This window comes from Denticeps clupeoides, chromosome 3 (assembly GCF_900700375.1).
Source record: "Denticeps clupeoides chromosome 3, fDenClu1.1, whole genome shotgun sequence".
Taxonomy (NCBI): Eukaryota; Metazoa; Chordata; class Actinopteri; order Clupeiformes; family Denticipitidae; genus Denticeps; species Denticeps clupeoides.
This window is the reverse complement of record NC_041709.1, coordinates 17,004,168-17,020,579: the sequence shown is the minus strand read 5'-3', so window position 1 is coordinate 17,020,579 and position 16,412 is coordinate 17,004,168. Positions and strand designations below refer to the sequence as shown.

At 42.7% G+C, this 16,412-nt stretch overlaps 2 protein-coding genes and 1 long non-coding RNA gene across 4 annotated transcripts; 1 reads left to right on the top strand and 2 right to left on the bottom strand.

The window, feature by feature from the left end:
• Positions 1–5,074: 5,074 nt before the first annotated feature.
• Positions 5,075–9,493, bottom strand: LOC114786456 (nicotinate-nucleotide pyrophosphorylase [carboxylating]-like). Its single transcript, XM_028973593.1, has 4 exons — positions 8,999–9,493; positions 8,449–8,759; positions 8,065–8,196; positions 5,075–5,292 (listed from the first exon to the last, which is right to left on the bottom strand). Exons 1-4 carry the CDS (start codon positions 9,240–9,242, stop codon positions 5,110–5,112), a joined length of 870 nt encoding a protein of 289 aa, XP_028829426.1. The 5' UTR covers positions 9,243–9,493; the 3' UTR covers positions 5,075–5,109.
• An 882-nt stretch (positions 9,494–10,375) lies between these two features.
• LOC114786457 (uncharacterized) lies at positions 10,376–11,047 on the bottom strand. Its single transcript, XR_003749204.1, has 3 exons — positions 11,004–11,047; positions 10,867–10,921; positions 10,376–10,770 (listed from the first exon to the last, which is right to left on the bottom strand). It is a non-coding gene; the product is annotated as an uncharacterized LOC114786457 (long non-coding RNA).
• Positions 11,048–11,113: 66 nt separating this feature from the next.
• On the top strand, positions 11,114–15,966 carry LOC114785264 (rho GDP-dissociation inhibitor 1-like). 2 transcript variants are annotated; one of them, XM_028971246.1, is made up of 6 exons: positions 11,114–11,198; positions 12,686–12,877; positions 13,098–13,187; positions 13,506–13,582; positions 13,866–13,929; positions 14,104–15,966. In XM_028971246.1, the coding sequence occupies exons 2-6, from the start codon at positions 12,688–12,690 to the stop codon at positions 14,301–14,303; spliced, it is 621 nt and encodes a 206-aa protein (XP_028827079.1). In that variant the 5' UTR covers positions 11,114–11,198; positions 12,686–12,687; the 3' UTR covers positions 14,304–15,966. The 2 variants fall into 2 exon arrangements, with proteins under 2 accessions (XP_028827079.1, XP_028827080.1); XM_028971247.1 differs by lacking the exon at positions 13,098–13,187.
• Positions 15,967–16,412: the final 446 nt, after the last annotated feature.

Genomic DNA, 16,412 nt, shown 5'->3' with positions numbered 1-16,412 from the left:
CTTCTTCCACCGTGAGGGTGTGGAAGCTTTAAGAATTCCACCGTGATGAAACCATGGGAAAATTTATGATTAATGATCAAAAGTGCATTTCATTTCTTCCTGAAGAAATGACCTGCCACTCGTGGCCTGCCACTGTAACAAAAGAATACATTTTACGCATTATTTTTTATTTGACAAGGGGCTAGCCGTAATTCAGGCCCATTAATAAAATTTGTCAAGCTGTGCTAAGCCGACAGTACATTTAGATAAGAACGTAATAGCACTTCACCATTTGACCACCGTAGATGCGTGGGGAATATATGGTGTATACGTGAGGTTTGTATGTAGATGCGTGGGGAATTTATTGGTGTATGTGTGATGTTTGTATGTAGATGCGTGAGGAAAATATGGTGTGTGCATGAGGTTTGTATGTAGATGTGTGAGGAATATATGGCGTAGGCATTAGGTTTGTATGTAGATGCGTGGGGAATATATGGTGTATGTGCAAGGTTTGTATGTAGATGAGTGAAGAATATAAGGTGTATGCATGAGGTTTGTATCTAATTGTGTGAAGAATATATGGAGTATGCGTGGGGTTTGTATGTAATTGCGTGAGAAATATATGGTGTACGTGCAATCTTTTCTTGATATATGGCCTAGGGGGCGCCTCATAGGGCACCACCCATTTCAGACATTGTTTTCTGCTGTCTCAACTGTGCCCGATAAATTTGCTGGACCAAGACCTAATGTGCAGGTTGGGCTCAATTCTGTGCGAAGTTTTGGAAAAAGACTTCATATACAGTATGACCACTAAGACCTATATAAAAGCAAAACGGATCCAACCCTGTGATGTTTGCCCATGTACCCCCGAATGCTGCCGCTGCTATGTGGATGATATTGAGAATAAAAACCCCAGTAAATTCTGAAGATCCTGCTGACTTCTTTGCTGACTTAGTGTCAGGGATCAGTCAGGGCAATGAAGAATGGATGCAATTGCTTGACTCTTTGTCAGGATTGACGGCACCTGGACACATCACCTGTGCCCAATGCGGACAGCCATTAAAAGCCTGTGACTCCGCCCCTCTGCAGGGATGGCATTTTTGTGAACTTGACCTGGCAACAGTTTATGTGTACTTTGAGTGGCAATCGACACACGCCTGCAGGTTTGTTTTTGTTCTCCCCATTATTCCTCGTTTTCGGCCACCGTGCCGCATTTGATTTGTGATGATTATTAAAATCCTTGTTCCCATCATGTCCCATCTCTGCGCTTCCTTCCCCCATCAGACCGCCTTGTGACACTCATGAACAGGGGGTTTTAATAACAACAACTGGAAGCTCACTACACACATTGAGGATACATTTATTCACATGAAAAAAGGTGCACACAATCAGGGTACTAGGAATATGCACAAGCTTTTTACAATGTACATTTTCACAAAGTGCCTAACAAGTAGAACAGTGCTCAAAGCCCAAGGTGAGCAAGCCAGGAGCAACAGTGGCAAGGGGAAAAAAAAACTCTAACAGGAAGACCTTGAGAGAAACCTAGACTCAGTAAGCAGAACTGATCCTGCTCTAGTCAACCCAGAATTACAATGAAATACGTCCATTAAGCCAGTAAGCCATCTCCCAGAGAATGCAGGGAGCAAGGTGGGTTATGAGGGACGAGCAGGTTACTAAGATAAACAGGAGCAAGATCATGCAAAGCAGAATCTTAAAGTCAGTATGATACTTAACTGGAAACCAATGCAAAGAAGTCAATACAGGCAAAATGTGATCATATTACACTAAATGTAGATTGAGGTTACTTTAACATTACTTTAACATTATCTTTAACAAGAGGGAAAAAAAGACCATTTTATGTTTTCAAATTGTAATAAAATGTAAATGTTACTATTGATTTATATACTGTTGACCAGACCTGATTCAAAATTCCAAAATATTTTCCAGCATTAAAAAAAAAGCTAATTGTCTGGGCAACATTCTCTATCAGTAGTCAAGTTGTTGTGTGTCAAACAAATTGTGAATTTTGAAGATCAGGGAGCTTGGTACAGAGGATGCGTTAGGCTGATCGAACCACGCTCTGTAGGGCTCGCCTGTCCTGCATGGTGATGTTCCCCAACCAGGTTGAGATGTTTCCCATCAGGATGCTCTCTATGGTGCAGGAGTAGAAGTTCCTGAGCACCTTGGAGGGCAGTCTGAAGTCTCTGAGGTGGTAGAGATGCTGCCGGGCCTTTTTCACCACGGTGTTGATGTGACAGGACCATGACAGGTCCTGCGTGATGTAGACACAGAGGTAACGGAAGCTGTCCACTCTCTCCACTGGGCTCCTGTTGATGACAGGGGTCTGGTAGGTCCTCTCCTGCTTGGCCCTGAAGTCCACTATCCTTTGTCTTGCTGACGTTCAGGTGGAGATTGTTCCTCTGGCAATAAAACTAAGGACAAACAGGCTAACCTATGTTTGAATTTCATAGGTTTTTTCAATTAACGTTTCACAAGGTTGATTTAATGGTCTTAATTCTGGAGCTGTGCTCACCTTGACAATCACTTCACTTTTAAGTTCTCTGGGGAGTTTCCTGGCCATGCATGAAAAGGCATTGTTCTTCACCAAATTGTTCTTGGATGGTTGGGAGAAGTTGCTGTCAGAGGATGTTTTGGTACCATTCTTTATTCATGGATGTTTTTCAGGCAAAATTGTGAGTGAGCCCACTCCCTTGAATGAGAAGCAGCCCCAAACATGGATGGTCTCTGTTGGCTTTACAAGGATGCTTTACTGTTGGCACGGGACAGGACTGATGGTAGCACTCACCTTTTCTTCATTGTTCCAGATGCCCCAAACAATTGTAAATGGGCTTCATCAGAAAAAAAGGACTTTATCCCAGTCCTCAGCAGTCCAATGCCTGTACTTTTTGCAGAATATCAGTCTGTCCTTAATGTTTTTCTTGGAGAGAAGTGGCTTCTTTTCTGCCCTTCTTGACACCAGGCCATCCTCCAAAAGTCTTCGCCTCACTGTATGGAGGGATGGAGAGGGAATATATGAAGGGATAGAGAGGAGCTATAGACAGCTCAAGAAAAAGGTGGATGAGCAGGAAAAGGTTGGAAAAACAAGTAGGGAGGGAAGAAAATTCAAGAAGGAGAGAAATGGAAGATAAGATCCTCCATCAATTGGTCAGAAAGTCAGAAAGCAAAGACAGAAATCTCTAAATCTGAAAGCACAATCTTATTTAAGGGCAAGAAGTAAAATTACAGCTCCCCTTAGAAGAGAGAATGAACAACAACAAAACACTTAAAACAAATTACAAGTATAAAAACGTCTATCATTCTGTAATGACGTGATTCAGCAGGTAGGTGTCACCTACTGGCACCTTGAGGTCTCTTCCCTTGTGTGTTCAGTCCCTGTGGGTCATCTGTGGTGTTGACAGCCAGCTTGCATTCAATTGTATGTATATTTATATACATAACAAAATTGATATTTGCTCATATTGAGTGAGTCCATTTCCTAGTGGCTAAGGCAGTTATTTACAAAGCACCATTTGACATTTTACAACATTCATGTTTATTCTTTTGCATGTGTCACAAAATGTTTCTGATCATCAAACACATTTAACTATTAGTCAGTCAAAGATAACACAAGTAAACACCAAAATGCAGTTTTTAAAAGATGGTCTTTTATTATTTAGAGAGAAAAAAAAAATTCCAAACCTACATGGCCCTGTGTGAAAAAGTAATTGCCCCCTGAACCTAATAACTGGTTGGGCCACCCTTAGCAGCAATAACTGCAAGCGTTTGCGATAACTTGCAACGAGTCGTCTACAGCGCTCTGGAGGAATTTTGGCCCACTCAACTTTGCAGAATTGTAATTCAGCTTTATTTGAGGGTTTTCTAGCATGAACTGCCTTTTTAAGGTCACAACATCTCAATAGGATTCAGACTCCAAAGTCTTCATTTTGTTTTTCTTCAGCCATTCAGAGATGGATTTGCTGGTAGTGTTTTGGGTCATTGTCCTGCTGCAGCACCCAAGATCGCTTCAGCTTGAGTTGACGAACAGATGGCCGGACATTCTCCTTCAGGATTTTTTGCTAGACAGTAGAATTCATGGTTCCATCTATCACAGCAAGCCTTCCAGGTCCTGAAGCAGCAAAACAACCCCAGACCATCACACTACCACCTCCATATTTTACTGTTGGTATGTTGAAATGCTGTGTTACTTTTACGCCAGATGTAACGGGACACGCACCTTCCAAAAAGTTCAACTTTTGTCTCCACAAGGTATTTTCCCCAAAAGTCTTGGCAATCATTGAGATTTTTTTTAGCAAAATTGAGATGAGCCTTAATGTTATTTTTGCTTAAAAGCTGTTTGCGCCTTGGAAATCTGCCATGCAGGCCATTTTTGCCCAGTCTCTTTCTTATGGTGGAGTCGTGAACACTGAGGAATTGAGGAAAGTGAGGCCTGCAGTTCTTTAGATGTTGTCCTCGGGTCTTTTGAGGCCTCTCGGATGAGTTGTCTCTGCGCTCTTGGGGTAATTTTGGTCAGCCAGCCACTCCTGGGAAGGTTTTTGCCATTTGTGGATAATGGCTCTCACTGAGGTTCGCTGGAGTCCCAAAGCTTTAGAAATGGCTTTATAGCCTTTACCAGACTGATAGAGCTCAATTACTTTTGTTCTCATTTGTTCCTGAATCTCTTTGGATCTTGGCATGCTGTCTAGCTTTTGAGGTGCTTCTCTGTGACAGGTAGCTCCTATTTAAGTGATTTCTTGATTGAAACAGGTGTGGCACTGGGGGTGACTACAGAAATTGAACTCAGGTGTGATAAACCACAGTTATTTTTTCACAAGGGGGGCAATCACTTTTTCACACAGGGCCATGTAGATTTGGAGTTTTTTTTCCTCCCTTAACGTAATAACGTAATCCTTCATTTAAAAACTGCATTTTGTGTTCAATTATGTTATCTTTGACTAATAGTTAACAGTTTTTGATGAGCAGAAACATTTAAGTGTGACAAACATGCAAAAGAATAAGAAATCAGGAAGGAGGCAAATAGTTTTTCTCACCACTGTATTTATTGCTTTAGCTAACATTATTGTCCAGTGTGACTACTGTGGGTTCTGTGAAGCTACATAAATGTGGTTGTTGTTACTGTTGAACCTTCAGGGAGAAGTCTGCGATGGGACACCCCTGTGTCAGGCAGCCAAGAGAAATGATGTCCACATTAGCAGAAAAATATTGTGTTAGAGTCTCTGTCGTTACTCCCCCACTGGCCTCAATAAGCACCGAGGGAAATTCTAGCTTCAAAAACTGTGCCACTCTGTAGAGCTCCTGTGGAAAACAAGCAACAGGATTAAATGTACAGGATGAAGGGGCATTATGAGAAATGAGAACAGAAAGGGGTATATGTCACTACTCCAGGTTTGATTGGGAAGGAGGCACAGAAGCATGACATTTTGGCAAGGAATATTTAATACATACAAAAAAGAAACAATGGCTCATGGGTCAAAATGGAAAGTTAAGTGATTGTCAAACACTGCAGCACAGCACACGGTGCTGGCTCGTTGCAAGGCCCATTTTTTGGGGGGGCAGTGGTGGCCTAGAGGTTAAGGAAGCGGCCCCGTAATCAGAAGGTCGAATCCCGATCTGCCAAGGTGCCACTGAGGTGCCACTGAGCAAAGCACCGTCCCCACACACTGCTCCCCGGGCGCCTGTCATGGCTGCCCACTGCTCACTCAGGGTGATGAGTGAGCAGTGTGTGGGGACGGTGCTTTGCTCAGTGGCACCTTGGCAGTTCTGGATCCGAACCGGCAACCTACTGATAACGCGTACGTTTTCTTACCCGCTAGGTCATCATTGGAAACAGGAAGGAACTGAAACAAAAACAAGCTATGCATATTTCTACATTAATGTTGCAGCAACTCTTGTTTGTGGCATGCACTCTTTTAATGGGTCCTGATCATTCGTTCTTAATTGGTATCAGCTTGAAGTGATCAGGCTCTTGAACCGAGATGGCGGCATGACAGTAGCTCGTAGCGGCCTCTCCGGTTACACAAAGTGTCACCAAAGCATGTCTTCCAACAGAAACCCTGACATTAAACGGAGAGTCTGGGATCACAAAATGGCCAGCATCTCTATTTCCTGCAGAGACTGATGAAAGCCCATCTACCACCATCCATCCTCACCAGTTTATGAATACAATCTTTTTGTTCACTCTTGTTGTAGATTCTGTACATAAGTTAGACAATAAGAACGTAACAAGTTAATCTAAATATTCTCTAAAGAGGAAGGTCTTGAGCTGCCATTTGAAAATACTCAGTGACTGAGCTGTTCTGACTTCGAGGGGAAGTTCATTCCACCATCGAGGGGCCAAGACTGAGAAGAGTCTATATGAGTGTCTTCCTTTCAGAGATGGAGGGACCAGGCGAGCAGTACTGGAGGCTCGGAATATACAAGGTGCAGTGCGAGGTGTATTAGGATGTGAGGTAGGATGGTGCTACTCCATGTTTGTCTTTGTAGGCCAGCATCAGTATTTTGAACCTGATGCGTGCAGCTACTGGGAGCCAGTGGAGGGAGCGTAGCAGAGGGGCGGAGTGGGAGAATTTGGGAAGGTTGAAGATTAGTCGTGCTGCTGCATTTTGTAGTAGTTGTAGAGGTTGGATGGTACATAGTGGTAGACCAGCTAGAAGGGAGTTGCAGTAGTCCAGTCGTGAGATTACTAAGGACTGAACCAGTAGTTGGGTGGCCTGGGTTGACAGATAAGGGCGGACACGTCTGATATTGTAGAGGAGGAATCTACATGAGCGGGAAAGATTGCTGATGTGAGTCCAGAAGGAGAGTTGGTTGTCTTTGCCACACATGCTGCATCAGGAATGCAACCAGCATTGTGAAGGACTATACACATCCCTTCACCCTCCTACAATCCGGAAAAAGGTACCAAAGCATTTGGGCACTCACTATGAAATAGCTTCTTTCCACAGGTTATGCACTCAAGCACTACCTCTGTTATATTGAGTAGTATTATCTATTATTGCGGTGTTCCATTTAGCACAGCAGTATTTGCTCTTTTTACTTTGTACATTTATTGTTGTCTACATGGTTAAATGGTTAAATGTTACACTGGCACTGCCTGTGTCCCCTGTTTGCCCTTTATGTAGCCCAGTTTGTTGGTGTCGCACACGTGCACTTTATGTTAGTATGTAACTTTGTTTAATTGTTAAATGTTACATGTAGCACCAGGTTGCGGAGAAACGTTGTTTTGTTTCACTATGTAAAGTCTAACACGTATGTAACTGAAATGACAATAAAGCTCAATTTCAACTTCCACCCATTAATTGGATGTACCAGCACCCGCTGTGGCTTAACTGAAAATGCAACACATTTTTAAGTGCAAATTATTATATGAAAATGAAAGTCACCATATAGCCATTTCAATAGCTTCTATATCTTTTTTTCTATATCACCCCTCTCTACTACCCTAGTGCATGCCTTGCACATTCAGCACCTCTGGATGCAGCTTCTACAGTCCTACTGTAGCATTAATGAATGACTTGCCATTAGTTTAAAGTGTAACTTTCACTTTAAATAGAATTTTCTAAAAAAAAAAAAAAAAAGGAATTTTAATCAATATCATCCCTAGAAAAACAATATCGGTCAATCTCTAGTGACAATCATGTATTTTATACTTCAGTTGGCGTGGCTCTACATAGCTTTGGTTAACCTTAATATAAGGTGCAAATCATAAGGCATACATCGTAATTTCTCTCTGAAGTTTCTCTGAAATCTGTCATTTTGCCCATTGACTCCTATTTGTGAGAACAAAAATGGAGTTGAAGAATGAGCAGGGTAGCCTGTTTATACATGACATAACAAGACCTTTGACCGAGGAAAAACTCTATAATTATCTTAGTGTGGCAAAGGTGATCACATGGCATGCTGCATTTTGGGCTTGCAAACCTTTAACTTTGTACTTAATAATCACTCAAGAAGGATAAAAATAAACTAATGATACACATATGCAAACACTACAAGACCTGTAGTCATCAGAAATTAGAAATAGAACTTAATAATAAGTTAAAACTGACATAATCTTGTTCTGTTTACCTCAGGTTTGAAGTTGTCCAGCATGATAACATCTGCCCCAGCTTTGGCTGCCTCTTTTGCCTCTGCCTCATTCCTGCACTCCACTTCGATCTTCGTGCTGAAGCCACACACCACATGAGTATCAGCCACAGCCTGAGCCATGAACACAAGGAAACCATCTCAGAACTGCTCAGATACAACTGCATATGAATGTTGACCACCCACTAGATTCATTTCTACAGTGAAATGAATGTCAAGCGAGCTAGATTTATGCCGTCATCAAAACAGACTGCTGCCCCTGTCTCAGCTGGGTGCGTGACATGCAAGACCTAATCAATATCTTGATTGATCATGTGACATCTGATCTATAGTTATCATTTATATATATATATATTAGATATCTACCTGAGTGATGCTACCCACTGCGGCCACATGGTTGTCTTTCAGCATCACCATTCCACTCAGGTCGTATCGGTGCGTGGACACCCCACCCACCAGCATGGCGTACTTCTCCACCAGTCGGAATCCAGGAGTGGTCTTTCTCGTGCCAGCTAGCTGCCCCCGCCAGCCAGACGCTCTGGCTACACTCAGGAGCTGCGAGCAGCGCGTGGCAATGCCAGAGGCGCGAGCCAGACAGTTCAGAGCAGGGCGCTCTCCAAGCAGGACGTACCTAGCAGGTCCTCTCACCACGGCCGTCCTAGTCGCTGGGTGTGGGCCTGAAGAAAGAGAAGGTACTGTCAGTCAAGTCTGCGCTCTGATCAGGCTGCTGAATGAGGTGTGTCGCTTTCACTGCCTCTGGTTTCTTCTTGTTTGTTGGCCTACAGGAAGTCTTGTGGCAGCATATCATGGTTGTGGTCGGGGATGTCTCTGCTGCATTTTTACGTACATAAAAAAAAATCTAACAAAGACCTGTCACTCCTCCTCATGCTGTATTAGCGACACTAACTGCTCTCACCCAGTGTGTGGCCCTCAGCGTGACACCATTCCACGGTGCACCCCAGCTCCCCGAACACGGCTGCGAAGAAGGGACAGCCTGCCAGCACGCTGCCCGGCGACTTGCACAGCAGCACGGCCTCCACTTCCCGCGACCCCACACATGCCCCGGCCAGGTCAAAGTTGGGCACGTCCTCTCTCAGCCACTCTCTCGCCAGCTGGGCCAGCGCCTGGGGGGGAAGGATTTGCGAGAGGTCGCCGGACATCTCCAAGCCTGTTCACTGTAAAAGACATCAGACCATCACAGTCACAATCATGCATGTTCTACAATAAATATTTCATTTTGTTCTGACAGATGCCTCTATGTTCTTCAGTGCCTCTGCTTTGTGCTCCAAGCCTGTGGAAAGGAATGCAGATTATGTCCAGCATCGCCGGTCAACTGAGCTTTGCCCTTTGGCTGAAGGTTTCACGCACAGCCAGCGATTGGAGGCGTTCTAAAACACAGTGCGACTTTAAAATCCATGACAGCTTCTTGTGGCGATATCGAGCGACACAAACAGCACAAACGTGCATTTTCGGACATTTTTATTGACTGTTCTCGAGCAAGCCAGAAAACGTCTCTAACGCGCCGTGTAGAAAACGCCACAAACTGGTCAGTCTTCGCATCGGACGGAAGGAGCGTCTGTAAGCGTGTCCCCAGCAGGGCCCGGACGTCAGCGTCCTGTCACCCGCGGTGGCCAGGGACCCCGCAGAAGAAGGGTTAGGGGAGAACGCGGTGTTGTGCAAGTTTTATTTCAACATGTGAGGCCACCGTTTGTAGGGACCGTCTGTAAAGTGCACTTTTTTTACTGCATTAAAGTAGCGCTAAGGCCTCGGGAAAAGTGAAAAAAGTGTCAAATCCCTCATTATTTCTTTATTGAGACCCCAAAGCGTTGCATCTAACCCTTAGTTACCGCCTATACTGTAATAATATATTATATTTCCAAACTTAATTTCTCTTCTAAGTGTAAGAAATTGGCTGATTGAGTAGCCAGTTTCCTTTCTTCCAGTAAGCAGCTTTTTTTTTTCGTATTTTTTCTGGAAGGGATACTTGATGTGACATTAGTGGACCATCTCTATTGTGCTCTTATGTCAATTATAGCACCTTCCGTACATCTAAATCAGCCCCTAGCTCTTTAGACAAATAAACAAAATCAAGACACAAGTGTAAATTCAATATGAAAACAGGAATTGTATTTTTTAACCTTCAAAAACATTTATGTCTATTTAAATGAAAATCAAATCAATTAATACATTCGTTTACAGTACAATAGGGACGAGGAGATCACAGCACATTCACATGATTGTGCTTTTCAGAAGAGCAGTGAACAATGAAAGGCTGTTTGACCTGGCTGGGAGGGCAACACAAGACAAGATATGAAGATGTGCAGGTAAAACAGGCAAGATAAGCTCTTGCTTAAAAGTGCTTATTGGATAATTTATCAGGCAGACCGTCAGTGTTATATTAAGTTATAAAAACAGTTGTAAGCATCAGTGCAATGTGATCACATTGATGAACATAGGGCACACTTGCGGGCGGTGATTTTCGTGGCTGGGGGCAAGTAAAGGAGCGCAGATGATGGGCCTGGGAGGAGTGGGCTTCGTGGCGAGATGCCTTGCGCCCTGGGAGACAGACGGTTCCGAAGTCACTGTGGAGTAGGCGTACTGGAATATGGCTGGTTGTAGCGGATGGGGCACCTGGTCGGATCGTGTCCGAGGGCAGGACTTTCTCATGGTCGGGGACGGTGCGAAGGACTGGCAACATTTGAGAAGAAGGGTTGTGGGTCAGGCGGTCAACAACAAGGATCAAGAAGACAACATTGGCACGGAGCCAGTGGGGTTGACCCTGACCTCTTCCATTTCCGGGTCGGCGTTGTCCCTCTGGAGGTCGAGTAACCATATAGCACTGGATGGAAAGTGTAAAAGACAGTATAGGAATTGTTGGAAAAGATCATTTAAATCTGATACTTACCACATTTTTTACTGACATTTATTCATTCATGCCCTCGGAGCATACTGACATCAATTCTCATTCCACGGGCTGTATTAATCTGTAGTGCGCTGCGCGGCGCGCATGCGCTCTGACGCCGCTCCCCGGTTCCCGGCGCGGGCGTCGCCGCCTCCGTCTCGCCATACTTGCGGCGGGATCCCGAGAGCATCCGACGCCAGGCGGGGCTGCGGCGGTAAGAAGCGACCTCACGGTCACCGTTTAGGACCGATGCTCGCAACGTCCGCGTTCTCCGAACAAAGCAAATCGAAGACGAAACGAAATGAGTTCGCGTTTAAGCGATTCCTCCTTCACGATGCCGAGATCCGTCCGTGGTGCTGATGTTAGCCGGTCGGCTAGTGGCTTGTGTCCGGTGGGCAAGATAAAATCACCAAATCCCGCTCGGAATCCATTCACAATCATGAATATCTGTGTCGGATCTGATTTCTTTTTGCGCAGGCCTTTCTTCTGTTGTTCGCTGCCATTTAATCTCTTTAATAAAGATTTAAATTTTTTCACAACGAAATCCTCTCTTATTCCAGCTGGGTGAACAATGGAATTGCAAGTTCTACTGGCAAGGTTTACCAGAGCTAACCAAAGGCCTGTATTTTTTTCAGGATGAACCGTGCTTTATCATGTCCGCCTTTTAAAGAAATGCAATAGATAACCAGTTCCAGTCATGCTGACTTCTCCTGTGGAAAACTACTCAGTTACATTAATAACATTTTTAAACCATTCTCTCTATCTGAGACAGACAGACATTTTGGGAACATTTGCTCATGGGAAAATGCAAGAACCACCTTACACATCATTTTAAAAAGTCAAGAACTATTCCAAACATTGTTGCCAGCATTAATCTGATTGAAAGTCTGAATAGTTCCCAAGTTGATATGACGACAGTATGAAACCAAAAGGTTTGAAAAGCAGTGCTCTCACTTCTTTCTGACAACGTTAAAGGTGTTTGTAGCAATATTTCATTTTAAAAGCACATGCTTGTCTTCCCGGTCCATGTCAATGTGTATGTTTTAATTGAATGTATGAAACATCAGCATTTTTTAAATGGAAAAATAATAATACAATACAGCAGAAACATGAAGTATTGTTGGAACTTTGTGAACTCCCCCATGCACTAATCTAGTCATTGAATTGTAGGTAGTAAACCTCACCGGTGCAGCGCCACCTGGTGGATGGCTGTATGGTTTGAATGGCGTGAACAGGTTGCGCTGTGGTATCAACATCCTTGTCGAATTCCCTGTATTGGGATTTTCACTGCTAGTACACGCTTGACAGAGTTCATGCATATTTAAACTTTTCTTCCTTATTCACAGACTGTTCATGTTGTTCAAGGAAAAAGAAGTCGAAAGACTTCATTCAGAAGACCCTAATCTAGAGTGTGTTCCGATCCATTAACAGATTGGAATGCTACTGGGAACACTGACTAAATTTGCAGTTTTGGAGTTGCCCGATTCAGTCGTCATGCATTATGAATTGGTCATTTTTTTTCTTACTTTTACCTATACGCCCCTTAACAAGTGCCAGTCCATGAAGATAGTCAATGTATTTCTCCAGTTAGTGTGAAATTGTTCACTAATAATATTTAACTACGTATTATCTTGGAAAATGTGTTCTCATAGCCTTGTTTTGGTAATGACCCATTCACATTTTTTCATTGTATTTGTACAGATATGTCTGAGCAAGACCCAACAGTGGAGCAGCTAGCTGCCATTGCTGCAGAAAATGAGCAGACGGAGACAGAAACGGTCAACTACAAGCCCCCAGCCGTTAAAACCATCCAGGAGATCCACGACTTAGACAAGAATGATGAAAGCCTGCAGAAATACAAGAAGTCTTTACTTGGGGGTGACAGTGGCAATGGTACAAATTTGGTGTGTGTGTGTCTGTGTTTGTCCCGGTTTAAGTACTAAATGTGCTTTCAACATCTGAAGCATTTATATGTGTTTTATGTCTGTTGCAAAGAATTGTACAGAAATTAACAACAAAAAAAGTTAGTATGAAAGAGACTTAGAACAAAGTAACTTTCTTGATGTTATTTCGGTAAATTTTGCTCTCTAATAGGCAATTGTACTGTTTTTAGTTGCAAACCCCAGTGTTCCAAATGTTGAAGTGACCACACTGACCCTGGTGTGTGACACAGCCCCAAGTCCTATTACCATAGACTTACAAGGTGAGGAGCCATAACTACTTTTCATTATGTAAACCATTTAGAAAGTTTGCACTAAAAAGTGAAAAAGTTTGCACTAAAAGTTTGCACTAAAAAGTGAAAAATGAGCTTGTACCCTCAGATTAGAGTCTGAAGATTTGAATGAGGGCATACGTCCATACATGCACTAAATAAATATTATTACCGCTGCATTTTTACACTGCAGTATGGAATCTTTATATAGCCACTAAATTAAATAAAAATAGCCTGTCTCTAACCTCTGCAGAATGTTTATCCTTTGAAATAATGTGGAAATTGTGTATTTTCCACTTCATTCAATAGGATATTTTGAGACTTTGAGAGACCAGTCTTACATCTTGAAGGAGGGAGTGGAGTACCGAATTAAGATAACTTTCAAGGTGAGTTGACATGTGCGTTGAATGATCTGAAGTGCTGTTATTGACCATGAATTTATTTTGCAAAGACTAGGAATAAATGTACTTGCACGTACTGTCGCCTTGGGCACATAAAGAAAGAAACATGTTTTTATCTAAGAGTAGTATTATTTCTTATCCCAGTCGAATGTGTACAGTTAATTCAAGACTGATCATTCCAACGTGTTGTGTAAATATAATAATACGTCACATAAATTTTTTAATGTGCTATGAGTTGCATCTAAAGAGCCAACTCTTTATTTCACAGGTCAACAATGAAATTGTCTCAGGGCTGAAGTTAATTCAGGAGACCTACAGGAAAGGAGTTAAGAGTGAGTATTTATGCATGCACAGACATTGAAAAGGAAGCTGCTTACATTAAATGGCTTCAACGTCCTTGCATAGCCTTTTTTATTTGGTTAAGGCATTACCTTTTGTGATTCATTACTTTTTACCTTACACTATATAGTTTATAGATATTGACCATCGTACCCCCTTTATCCCAGTTGACAAGTCCATCTACATGTTGGGGAGCTATGGCCCACGACCAGAGGAGTACGAATTCCTCACCACAGTGGAGGAAGCACCCAAGGGACTCCTGGCATGTGGCACCTACCACATCAAGTCCAGCTTCACCGATGATGACAAGCATGACCACCTTTCATGGGAGTGGGTCTTGAGTATAAAGAAAGACTGGACCGATTAAGAGGCCTTTCTCCTTCAGTCCTCCTTTCTTCATTCAGTCCTCCATCACCTTTTAAGCCATAACATTTCCTCAGTGTTTCTGTGTAACCATCTCTACCATTTGCAACCTATATACCACATGTAACATTCTACAATTTTGTCTTCCATCGTCTAGCAAGAAAATTGTAGGGGAGACGAAAGGGAAATTGGGAAACACATTTCTGTTCCTCCTAATTTTGCACTTTCTTTCTGCTAGTATTCTACTGTAGTCTAATTTTTTTTTTTTTGCTACACCAACTTCTGCCTTGTAAAATGTGTCCTTATAAAAAGAAAAAAAAAAAGAACCATGTTGCTGTAGGTGCAGCCTTCAGCTCATCTGGAAGCATCTCGTCCCTCCTTCCAGTTAGCGGTCGACTCTATTGCTGTCTGTCCTTTATTGAGGGGCGCCATGTTCAGCAGCGGATGTCTTCAGTGTCGCTCGGCATTATGGAAACGCGTTGAGTGAGCGCATGTGCGACTGAAGCAGTGAGAGGGATAGAGGCGATCTGTCTTTAGCCTTACATGGCAAGCAGAAGCAGCTCTTAAGATGGAACGTGAGGGTACATAACTTTTTTTTTCATGTGTTGATGGTTGGTACATGGTCTTATTACCAGTACTGGTGACAGCTGATGAAACGCGGCAACACAACATTGCACTAGCTTGAGATAAACCATGGAAATGGATCACATAGCCGTGATTAATTAACAAAGCTTGTCATAAGCAAATTATGTTTCATCAAACTCAAGTTGCACTTTGCTCAGTATTTTGTTGACTGCACGTAAAAACATCTACTAATTATGCTTTTTATTAAATGATGCTGTGCATTTTGATGACATCTTGCACATATTAGCAAAAAATCACTTCCCTTCTCATTCCCTGCAAACTTTTTCCCCAAACAAACAACGTTACATCAAGGTATAAATATATACGATATCAAAGTTGGAGCCTTTTTTGGAATCAGTTGCTTCCACAGTTCCTCCATTGCCACGAGGCCTTACGTAACGCGGTTCACCTTAATTCGCTGACATGTAATGACTTATTTGTTTTCATTTGCCTTAAAGAGCATTTCTATCGGCTGGTAGAGGTACCGTCGCACCTTTCCCCCAAAACCTGGCAACAAAAGGGTAGGAGAGCGTGAACGGGAGCACAAGTGTTGGGCTTGGTGAGTCCTACTCATCTACGGTCTTTTACTCACTTTTACTGTCTGACCATTGGCTTGGAAATGTTCCGGAGAGATTTATGTAACGCCAACAAAGTGTTTTATCATCTTATCCTCACAATGTGTTGTGGAAAATGAGATGAAACTCCTGGAAGCTCACAGCTTTGGTGGGACCAGAAGTAGAACAATGTAATCTAAGGTATTTGGTTCTTTCCAGCAAAAGCCCAAAAAGTAATGTTACAAGTTTCTTTGCACAATGGTATATGACCTGTACTGTTGAAAGTAAAAAAAAAAAAGACTGAAAAGTTGAGGATGGGTGGAAACAATATTGGTAGTGACTAAGTGCATTTATGGCCCTAAAGTGGCTCATCGTAGGTCTTTTAACATTGTACAGCTTTGGAGTGTGGCAGTTTTGGCGTGCTGGTGTGGTATGAATGTTTTGTCATCATTTGTGATTGTTGGTCAGTAAAAAAAAATTTTGTCCTCCCCTGGTGTTCCTTTTTTAACACATTTCATGAACTTCATTGGCCGATAATGATTACTGGTAGACATTAATGCAAACATGACCCAAAACATTATACACCTGTTTTCTCTCTGTTATTATTATGTTTTTTTTTGTGCTGTATGAAATTAACATAGCATTTAGACCAGTTATCACAAAAACAAAAATATGAACAGTACATGCTGCTGTGTCAAATACATAGCACTAGTAACAGAAAGAAATTAAGCAAGTGTGTTTAGCTTTGGCAGTAGAGCAACAGACATGACATCCAGGCCTGGAGCTGCTATGTGGGAAAAATAGACTCGTATTGACCTGTCATTGTAGGGCTAACGGCGCTCTAATACTCAATATTATTGATCTGCATGGTTGCCATGAGGCACCATGGACAGTTCCTTTAAATGAATGACATGAGCCTCAGGCCTAATGACCAG